General features: G+C 39.4%; 1 protein-coding gene across 5 annotated transcripts; it reads left to right on the top strand.

Moving 5' to 3' along the window:
- The first annotated feature begins 235 nt into the window (after positions 1–235).
- LOC135944126 (arf-GAP domain and FG repeat-containing protein 1-like) lies at positions 236–10,892 on the top strand. 5 transcript variants are annotated; one of them, XM_065490882.1, is made up of 9 exons: positions 236–281; positions 5,639–6,070; positions 6,682–6,775; positions 7,105–7,522; positions 7,944–8,051; positions 8,359–8,466; positions 9,025–9,455; positions 9,541–9,619; positions 9,859–10,892. In XM_065490882.1, exons 2-8 carry the CDS (start codon positions 5,802–5,804, stop codon positions 9,583–9,585), a joined length of 1,473 nt encoding a protein of 490 aa, XP_065346954.1. In that variant the 5' UTR covers positions 236–281; positions 5,639–5,801; the 3' UTR covers positions 9,586–9,619; positions 9,859–10,892. The 5 variants fall into 5 exon arrangements, with proteins under 5 accessions (XP_065346954.1, XP_065346951.1, XP_065346955.1 ...); XM_065490879.1 differs by having other exon boundaries at positions 9,541–10,892; XM_065490881.1 differs by lacking the exon at positions 236–281 and adding an exon at positions 1,847–2,032 and having other exon boundaries at positions 9,541–10,892.
- The last annotated feature ends 41 nt before the right edge of the window (positions 10,893–10,933 follow it).

Genomic DNA, 10,933 nt, shown 5'->3' with positions numbered 1-10,933 from the left:
ATTAATTTCGCCCGGCGTGCCCTGTGTGCGGTGCATGATTCCTATTTTTATCATCCAATTACTCTGCGCTTCAGCTGGCTGTTATCTGCAGAGCTGCCAGTGGTGCAGATAAAGTTGCCGTTGGAGACAAAGACGAGAGCGGAGGAGGGAGGCAGCGAGTGTTAAATTATTATTCAGCCAGCCCTTTGTGCAATAGAAAGCGGCAGCAAAGAGCTGACAGTTCAGAGATCCCGTCGGCAGTTTTAACACAGCGGCGAGCGAAAAAGCACTATAAGCAGAGCGTGAGTATATAAGCGGCTTGTATTTTCAAGAGGAACAAAAGTGGATGCTTTTAAATTGTGTTTTTGGATTTTGCCGCCCTTCAGAAATGTTCTTGCGTCGTCTTCTTAAGTCTGAAATGCTGTTCACTTTTGCAGCATAATTTTTTCAAGCTTCGAACCCCTTTTTAGAGCTGTTAAGCCTCTTTGCTATTTTTGTCAGTAGAAATCCTCACGCCGATTGTAATGATTTCAAAACTCCCAAGGATGTTCCTAAAAAAACATTTGATCGTTATTGTCGCAATGCGCATAACGGTCGAGCCTAAATTTGTAACATTTTTTTAGTTCTACTCCTTATGGTTGTTAACAGATCGTTCTGACAGAGAGAATCCTTCACACAGTATTGACTCAAAGTTTACGAACGTGCCGACGTATGCCTTGTCTTGCAATCGAAAATGCTTCACCTGACCTTTCCATGCGATAACTTTGAAACACATTTTTGAGGGCGTATTTTTGTCTGGTGAAGGCACTCTAGAACTACGCGATGTCTGAAATATTTTCCATCACTATTTCCACCTCTTATTTGTCTGCATGAAGTTAATGACCCGGCGCGGAGTGCACATAATTGCTGTTGAAATTTCGACTTTGGAAGCAACATTTACGGCATTTTCTCAATTAAAGAATCTTGACAACAATTTAGTGCTTCTTAATTTCCTGGAGTAAATTTTAAAAACAGTTTAGACGTTCTGCTGCTAAAGTAGCAGAACGTATATTTGTGTCTCAGTAAGCGTTCGTGGCGGTCATTGGTGGTCCCTTCAGTTTATTTTCCTTCGAAATGATGAAGCTTCTAACGTGAGTTTTTGCTTTCTTTAATCCAAACAAAAATTTTGTCTCGACCCTTCAACCAACTCAAATAGACTTTTAATCTACTTCTTGTTTGTTTGATAACCTCAGAGTAACTTGAAGGATGACACATAAATTTTTGATGTACAGTAATATTAATACTAATTTTGATTTCGTTGTACGCTATGCCCAATTTAAATATTTAATTTTTCGAGGAAATATAATAACCGTTTCTTGATAAAAAAAAGCGATCAGAGGAGTTACTCGAATATTTGAACCGTTTAGATTTTGAACCTTGTACTGCGCAACATGGAAGGTATTGTTCCACCTGCTGGCATAATTAATGAGTTGTATTGTAATTTAAATCGTTATCTCTTAATTGTTTCCCAACCACTTTCGCAGTGAGCATGGAACTCAACAAATTGCCTTCAGAAGGAGAGGTGTATATCCGCTGTCCAAGTGCTCGAGAATAAACTGCTGGGATTTCAGTTTGGAATGTGGATGTGGACAACTCTCTTACGCCAGCAGGAGCGAAAAAGAAAACAAACGCCGCGGCTTGATTCTCACTCTCGGAGCGGCGCACTATATTTGCCCTCCCGCTGAGTAATATATAATGCACTTGGCGTCGCGAAGAGACACACTTTTATCGTGCCTATGCCCACTTACGCGCATACTGGTTAAAAGTTGCCGCTTAGAATATGACGCATACACAATGAAAAGTATGCCTGCTCACTGTATTTAGCGCGACGCGCGTTCGTTTTCGTGAAACTCGGCGCCGCGAGTGCAATCAGTCGCGTGTGTGATTTGGTGCTCTCTAGTCGTGTGAAGCGCCGCCGTTCACACTTCTTTTTGGGCTTGTTTCCTCCTCGTGCTTCGTTCAGGGTCAAGGGTCTCGGCCCCTACGACTGCGTGAAGCAGTAATCAGAAATCAGGTTAACCGTTTCTCCATTATTTGTAAGCAGTTAATTTCATAAATGCATTATTTAAAGTTTCGATTTGATGGATTTTTGTAGAGGTCTCATTGTCAGCTCCGTAGTTTTTGGCGGCGGCTGGCTGACCAGGCTGCAGCCGTATTTTCGCCCGGCGGTGGCTGAGCAGTAATGCCGGCAGCTTACAAAATTATAAAAGTGAAGTTTGATAGTGTTTAGTGGCCCATAGGGCCGTGGGTCAATTATTTCTCCGCACTTTTCGATTTTTTCGACTTTTGACCGACGACTGCGACGTAGCTGGAGCAGCTTAGCCAAAGTCACGGCCACGGCGGCTTTTGCTGCTGACCACGTGACTCAAAGTTAGCCAGCTAATTAACCTCAAATTTTTTGCCTAAAAGTTGTTCTGATTGTGTTTCTTTCTTTTCTGTATAGAGACAGCACTACTATCACGCTACATTTAGTTTTAATATAATTAATTTACAATCTTTATTAAAAAAGCAAGAATTTAAAATTAAGTTTCCAGTTTAAGTTAAAAAAACCGCTGCCTTTGGGGTTCATTCGTTTATTGTAACATTTGAACTTTTTTCTGTATCCCGAGTTTACTTCATTTGGTCATGTTTGATTATTTTTTTTAGTTCTTCATAGGCATCCATGCCATCAATTTAATTTTAATTTAAGCTTAATCCTTTTCATGAATTCCTACGTGTGACATACAAAACCTCTTTTTCTGGGTTTTGTAATTTGGAATTGAAAGTCGACAGTGGCTAAACTTATCGCAACAATGCGCTTTCACTTTGTATTCATAACATTAAATACTAAACTTCGTCTGCTTAAAATTGTGCATTGGTGTCTATACATATTACGTTGAAATCACATTTTCGAAAGTTATTTTTTTACTTTGTGGTGGCACTAGTGGTAGAAAATTTTTAGTTTTGTTTGAATTCGAACGAAAAAAAATATAAATCGAGATGGTCAGTCTGAATTCTAAAAAAAAATTGAAGGAAAACGAAGTTAGGAGGGGAAAGGGCATGGAAATTTCACATAAATAAATGGATGAACAAGGTATTATATTCAAATTTAGAGATGAATTGATTTTTTAGTCCAGTGCGTGCACATTTTTTCCTACACAAGCCAAAATGTTCAAATGTTCAGTAGAGCCGACTTGTCCCGTTTTTTAAATTAGAATATAAAAGTAAATTTACGTACTGCCTAATGCATCTAGATTTTAGCCAAATTTAGGCCAGATTTCGAGAGGACGCAGCTTTCAGGCTGACAGTGCTTTTTAATTAATTTGCTACGAACTTAAACAAAATAGGAACATTTTCTTTATCTTTCCCTCTTTTTATTACTTAATTTCCTTTCATAATTTTTGAGATAATCAGACCATACTGAAAAATTCCTCCTTTTAAAATATTTTAATGGGGAGAGGAAAACTTTTGAAAAAATGTGAAGAACAACAGGAAAGGTTGAGCAAATTTAAACCACAGAAGTGCTTAAAAACCCGATAAAAATAAGGAAATTCGTGTTGTGTGAAAACGGGAGCAGGGGCTTCTCTGCTCTCGTCAGCGTGGGAAGCGAATAGAAAAAAATTCGGCTTCATTAAAGTAAACAATTTGGCAGTGGGTTGGATGTGTTTAGCTTCAGCAGTCCCCACTGGCACTGGCTCTGCGCTGTTAAATAAATGCAGGAGGCTTAACTTTCGTGAAAGGACGAGTGAACGAGCGAGCGCCGGTGCAGTGCGCGAGAAGCACTCGCTCTAGTCGCTCTTTGAACTCCGCCAAGTGCGCACATCAAATTTAGCCGTGCTCCCGATTCCAGGTGGAGTTCAACCATACCGACGTGAAATCCGATCGCAAGTCGATTGATCTCAAAGAGTGAGCTATTTCTGAAAAACTGTTTTTTCGACTGCAGATCTATTTATAGCAGCAGGAAGAGCAAAGGTAACACACTGCTGATGCGTATAGATATAGGTGCGTGCTCATTCGCACCTCGTTTAAGTTGCCAAACACACACACACGTTTTTGATTTGCACTTCGCGCGTGTTGAAAGGGTTACGAAAGGAGCGAACGGCCGCGATAATGAATGCGAATTAAGGCTTTCCTCTGTGCAACGTGCAACGTGCACAGTCAGCGCCAAAGAACTGTCCTCTCTTTGTGTTGGGTCGTAAAACCCACGCTTCGTCAGAACTAATCGTGAAAAACTTATTAATGGACGTGCATCTTGCAATCACTCTGCGCTGTCACATTACGAAATGTTGCATGGAAAACAAACGAGATTAAATGTTCCTTATAGCAGCCATTTATTGCCATTGTTTTATAAAAAGCGCGGCGCACGCTAAATGAGATAGTTGAATAACAATATTTTGCGCGTCATTTAAGAGGCTTTAGTATGTAGTTCAAGTTGCAGTTATAAATTGCCAAGTTCACCTCTTCAATCGTATAATATAAGCGATAGCGGTTGTTATATTTTACTACGGCTTTTCCAAAGCAAGGTAAAATATTGGTCTGCTCTACCTCTCAGTAAATAATAGATTTAATAAAGATAATTCCCCACTTTAAATTCAAGTCGCACTATCTACACTTTATATAAAAGTCAGAGTTTATACTGTTCAAAGTTCAGTTGTTGTTTACCAAATTAAAACAGTGAAAATTAATTTTCATTGGATGCATTGTCTATAGTAAAAAATTAAATATAGATAAGGAGGCGCATCATTAAAAGGCTTTTTTCCAAATCATGCTTAAAGGAGCATCGAGAAAGTAGTTTTAAATTAAAACGATATTTAGTATGGCTTAAATGAAATACACAATTACGGTCTGAAATTGGTTCGTTGGATTGCTGGTAAATTATTTTGATTGTATATCCGTGCCGAGGAACTTGTGGGGATGAAATATTTTTTCAAGGAAATAAATTTTACTTTTTATTTATGGAATTCGGTCTGACAATGTTTTTTGATTCATTTTGTTTATGAGATTTCATCATCAAAAAGTGATATTTTTGTCCCTTATAAAAGCTTAAGCAATTTACAATGAACTTTCGTAATAGAAATTGATAAAGTCCCCCTTTGTTTAAAGACCAAACCATCAGCAAGATTATTTTGTATTGCGTAAGTAAGATTAAGGCTAAAATATGTCTTGCTCGTAAAAACTACATTAAATTTTATATTATTATCTGAAATTAAATTTAATTTGTATCGTATGTGCAAATTCAACGAGGTATTATTCTATACTGCTTTTATTTGCTTATGCCTAATTTTATACAATTTAAGCTCAATTCAAATATATTTTGTGGTACAAAAATAGCAAAAATATTTGTAAAAAAAATAATTTTGAAATTAGAGTTATATCGGATAGCGTGAAAAAATCGCCTTATCTAATTATAATTTCATATGGTAGACATTTTCAATTGTAACTTCTTTTTTTCTTCCACGAGCATTGTTTTATAAAAGCAATTCATAGGTTTTCATAAAAATTAATGCTTAAGGGCGGTAAGAAACCGTAAATAATCCTTTTGCAGCTTTACAATAAAATAAAAGTTCACTTGAATAATATTATTTTGTATGTCTATATAGGGGCCCGGACTTAAATATTTGTCTGCAAATGCCTGTTCCAGATCGCGAGATCTGCAGCATCGACCGGAGGACGAACCTAGTTCGTCGTCGTCGCATCACTTGCCATTAAGCCTGTTGGCAGAGGTCCAAGAGGCAAAGAGGAAAAAGAAGCTCAGCTCCAAAATTTCCTCGTTCGTGAGAATTCGCGCCGAAAAGGCTCAAAAAATGCGTAGCAAGAAGGAGGAGAAAACGGTGGTGCCACCTGCCGGCGCGGATCAGTCGTGCACTGATCCTGAATCGCTGCAGGAGTCACTGTCAAACAAACTCGGAGAAATGGCCTCGAAGAAGAAGCAGGACGAAAAGAACCTGAAGCTGCTGCGCGAGTTAACCTCGCAGGTGTGCAACAAGCACTGCTTCGACTGCCAGCAGCGTGGTCCAACCTACGTCAACATGACCATCGGCTCCTTCGTGTGCACCACTTGCTCCGGCCTCCTGTGAGTCATCCTCCCGTCCCGAATTCCGCATTCCCGTTCGACTCTCATCTTTTTGCGACGATTCGTCGGCACGGCACTTTCCGCTTTCGACACCCGCAAAACATGACCCCTGACCCCGCCGTCTGTCTGACGCCCCTTCTTGTGACGCCTGTTTTGTTTTCCTCGATCGTTCTGATCTGCCCCTTTTATTTTCCTGCTTCTCTTTTGCGGCTCTGTTTTGCGTTCATCATTACACTAACAAACGGCGTAATTTATTTTTTCGAAATCACTTCCTCGAATGGGGGTGTCACACCACACACTCACTCAGCATGGGAGTAAACCCACCATATCTCTTTGCTCATTCTTTTCACTGTTTTGCATACACACTGCCTTTCCTCTCGGTATCTGCACTCATTTCATTCACTTAACAGTCCGAGAGCGTTCATACGTTCTTCTCACTCGCTCGTTGTCGCGTGCGCTTGACCGTAAACGGCGCCGAGAAAGCTGTTACTTGCGAGCTGTTTGTATTTATTTTCATTTCTCTTTCTATCTTTCTCGGCGTGTGCTCTTGATTTTGCCAAACATGAGTTGGTGGCTAGAAAGAGTGAATAACGGTGTGAATCCTTTTACAGCCGAGGCCTGACACCACCGCACAGAGTCAAGTCAATCTCGATGGCCAGTTTCACTGATGAAGAAATTGCCCTGCTCAAGTCAAGAGGAAACGAGGCAAGTGATAATCCAGTCGGGTAAAACCAAGGGGAAAGAAATGTGTGACGACAGTACAGTAACTTAATATAAGCCGATTGGATACTTTTATTATCAATGAAATGTTTTTTCCTTCAAGACAGGAAGCAAATTTCCCGTCTTTTTGCACTTGAAACGATGAACCGCTTTTATGAGTCCCCCAAGACTAACGAAATCCCCAATTTCCATGATATGACCTACAATTTTACTTGTTTGTTTACTTGAATAATATTTAAGCTCGAAATAATGTTTTTCTGATTGATAGATGATTAAATAATCATTTTTTCACTTATTAAAACTGTTTATTTCAGTACTGCCGGAGGGTTTGGCTCGGCCTCTACGATTCTGCTCAAGTAACAGACGTGTCTGACGACAGCCACGTGAAGGACTTCATGGTGAATAAGTACGAGCGGAAACGCTACTACCTCGACCCCAGCAAAGTTTCCCTGCCAAAGCCGGCGCCGTCTCCGCAGCTCCCTCAGCCGCAGCACACTTCGACGCCACTCGCGAGACCATCGATGGCGCTTCCGAGGACCGTTCCAAGTATCGTCTCGCCCAACAACAACCTCAACAGAATCAAGGTGGACCCATTCTCGCCGCTTACCAACGGACCAGTTTCGGCGCCGCCGCCGCCACCGCAGGACAACTTTGCCAACTTTGATAATGTGCCCATCTTCAATGCTGCTGCAGCTGCGCCGCAAAATTCAACTCCAGTTAAAAATCAGTCAAGTGAGTTTAAGTTGTTTCGTGTTACTGATTTGAATCTTGATCTTCTTTTCCATTTCTTATTTAAAATAAAAATGATCAAAATAGTCAGAAAGTTGATGCGTCATGTTTTTGCTGTTAAAACTCACTAAAGATTTTAGTCAAACATTGCAAATCAAATTCTTGAGATGAAAAGGGGAATAAAGCTGGCCGAATACTGAAAAAGCAAGGCAAATTAATCAAAATACGCTAATATCATTGTATTTATATAAAGATATACTTATAGAGATAAAAGTAATTGGAAAAGTTTATTTTCTGACAAAAGATAATTTCCAACTAGGCCTGGCATTGCGATCATTTGGTTTTATTAAAAGATAGGGCTGCCCTGTTATTTAAGATATGATTCCATAACTAATTGCCGTTTAATTTGTGCTGCCGGAAACAGACAAGTACTTTGAGGATCTCAGTTTTCTCGACTCCGTCTTCACTACTCCGTCCGCCACACAAGCATTCACACCCAATAATAACATGTCATGGTTAAATCCGTGGCCTAGTGAGTTGGAATTGAAATCCCCATGCATGGTTCTCACCTATTATTTTACCAAGCACCAACTGTGTCCCTAACCGTTTCACCCAGAATAGAAATACCGCACAAGTTTCAGTGGCTTTTCCGTCATAACCAATCCAAGCGTCTAATTAGTTTTACAATGTTAGAAAAGTACTTATTTTGCTTCTTTTTAACAAATAAAAAACTGTATTTGGTAACCCTGCATTACTATTTTATTTGTTTGTTAATAATAAGCTTGTTGTTAACGTTATCCATTGCTGTTGATTGGTTTCTGAAGAGATTTATATTTTAGATATGCCGCCAAATTCTGTTTCAACCCCACCTATGGCGATCGTTAAGAAAGATGTCAGCTCTGAAGACCGATATGCTGCACTGAAAGATCTGGACTCGATGATGAAAGGTAATTGAGGCTAAATTATACCTAAATAAATGGAATATAATTAGGGCTCAATTTGACCAGCAAAATTTGCTGGTAAAATTGTAATTTAATTTGTAGTTTAATTAATTAAACGTTGGCTCGCATTGTTAAGGCATTCTCAGGAGTGTCAAAGCAATGGGAGGTATTTGAGCAGTTTAAAGATCTAATACTGGCCACCCAATGTCAGAGATGGCAAAAAGTGGTTAGTTTAGTGACTCGAAATGCTCAACGGGCTGGGAGGCGCACCGACGCTGACTCGCTACTTGCTGGTTTGCACCTTTCCAGCATGAGTGATTTGGCTTCACGGGAACGAATGTCTAGCGTTTCAATGCAGTCCTCAGTGCGGAGGCAAGTGGCCCTTCGGTGGGCAAGGTCCCTGTGCGGTCTGGTGCGAACATGTTATCCGTTCGCGGTGTTATTGGGACCCGGGTTTCAGCATTCGTGCTAGTGCAGTGCGCGCCCTTCCCGGTCCGAGGACAGGGATAAAAAAAGCAAAAAAAAAAAAATAAAACACTTTTTTTTAACATTTTTCTTGCGCAGGAGAAGCAATCTCAAGCTCCCCATTCAACAGCAGCAGCAGCGTTTTCGACTCGGCACTATCTCAAAACCAGTCAAGCGCCGTCACTCCAATGTTCCTATCGCCAGACTCGACTAATTCGAATCCAGGCAACCCATTCGCCGCAGTGGCAGCCAGCTCGCCGCCCAGCAGCACAAAAACTAATCCGTGGGACTCGTCTCCCTCTTTCCCAAACCGGGCAACCAACAACCCATTCGAGAGCGTTGCGCCCGCCACAAACGGCCCTTCCGAATTTGGCTGGAGCGCTAACTTCCAAGACGCGTTCAACGGCAGCAGCAGTCCCTTCAACACCATCAACCAGGAGAACAACAACAAGAACTGGGCCTTCAACTCAAACAATGGATTCACCAATGGATTCAATTCCATAAACAGTGGTTTCAACAATCCGTTTTCAGTAAGTTATTTTTTTAACAAAACAGCACAATCTTAGCCTGTTAATGTTTTGCACGGTTCAGTAATGATATTGCTTGTTTCTTTAGCTTGGAGGAGCTGCGCCGAATAATTCCAGCAACCCATTCCTCTGAGAATGTTCAGCGAGCGAGCTATGATGAATAACAAGTGAGTAAATTGAAAAATCGCATTTCAAAGAACACCTCTTCAATGGACATACCTGCTTAAAACTTGCTATTAAATTATCAATATGAATCTGTTGAGATAAATATATATGGTGATACATGACTTGCTACTTGGCTTAAGGTTTAAATTGATATATTTTGGTAGTGGAACAAATCCTGTTTTTTGGATGTGTGAAAGAATTGCAAAAATTTGAACCATATCTTAATGAAATTTGGTTCCAGGTTCATGCTATTAGTTGGGTTTTCCATCAAAGGCCAACCAAATAAAGAATATTTGGCACCTCAAACTGCTGTATACTCTGCCATCCAAATTTTTGAGGGTTTGCAAATTCAGATGTATCAATTTCCACAATTAAAAAAATCGAGTTTTTTACAGTCACTCGAAAGGTGAAAACTATTTTCACACTCAAGATAACTATCTAGAATTCATTATTTAATTAGTTCAAAATCCACACCGCATTATTATTTGCAATTCATATTTACATATAAACATGAGTTAATATATTATATTTTATCCTGTGTTATGGACAAATAATTTGATCAGTAAGCCGATATGAAATCATTTTGATATGACTTTGTCAAATTTTAGTGCCGTGCTAATCAGTGTGTTTGTTTGATGGTAGGAATGATTTTGTGAAATGGTTTTGATTTGATATACTATTATGCAAATGGGCACAAAACCCCTGTACTGAGCTTATATATATTTAGAGAAGAAAATGCCTTACATGCATTGAATGCTTGGCTTTCCTATAAAATGCCTTAAACGATAATCATAAAAAATAAAATTCACAGTTTGATATTCGTGTAGATCACATCTAGTTGTCGTAACTGCTCCTTAGAGTGTGCTTGAAAGATCTGATGTACATAGGTATTAACGCGAATTGAGCCTGAAGGAAAAATATGGATTGCCGAACATTATTATACACAACACACATGGGCTAATTTTCCAAACTACATTTTCATATTTGTAAATTATCACATCGAAAATCAAGTATGCTGGATTCCATCCATTGCTGTGATAAGAGAATGAACAACTTTATGTTAAAAGACGTTTTGGTTTGCTAAGTTAAATGAAATTCTATGTAAAACGTCGTTTTTGATGTATGAGAAGGTCCAGATAGCCCCCAAAAAACGTAAAAAATATACTGTAGAATTTGCAAATTACACAGAAAATTATTCTTTCTATAATTTATATTCTTACCAAAATCTGTACCATATGTGATAGAACCCTCAATAAATCTTTAATATTTAAACAATTTTTCTCTTATTAAAGACCCACTGTCTTAATTTCCCATTG

This window comes from Cloeon dipterum, chromosome 4 (assembly GCF_949628265.1).
Source record: "Cloeon dipterum chromosome 4, ieCloDipt1.1, whole genome shotgun sequence".
Classification (NCBI taxonomy): Eukaryota; Metazoa; Arthropoda; class Insecta; order Ephemeroptera; family Baetidae; genus Cloeon; species Cloeon dipterum.
Note: the sequence above shows the minus strand (reverse complement) of the source record. Positions and strands in the feature narration are given on the sequence as shown.

Coding starts and splice junctions, on each gene's coding strand:
- LOC135944126 (XM_065490882.1), top strand. CDS start 5,802: ATGCGTAGCAAGAAGGAGGAGAAAACGGTGGTGCCACCTGCCGGCGCG. Junction 6,776..7,104: donor TCAAGTCAAGAGGAAACGAG/GCAAGTGATAAT, acceptor TGTTTATTTCAG/TACTGCCGGAGGGTTTGGCT. Junction 8,052..8,358: donor ATGGTTAAATCCGTGGCCTA/GTGAGTTGGAAT, acceptor TTTATATTTTAG/ATATGCCGCCAAATTCTGTT.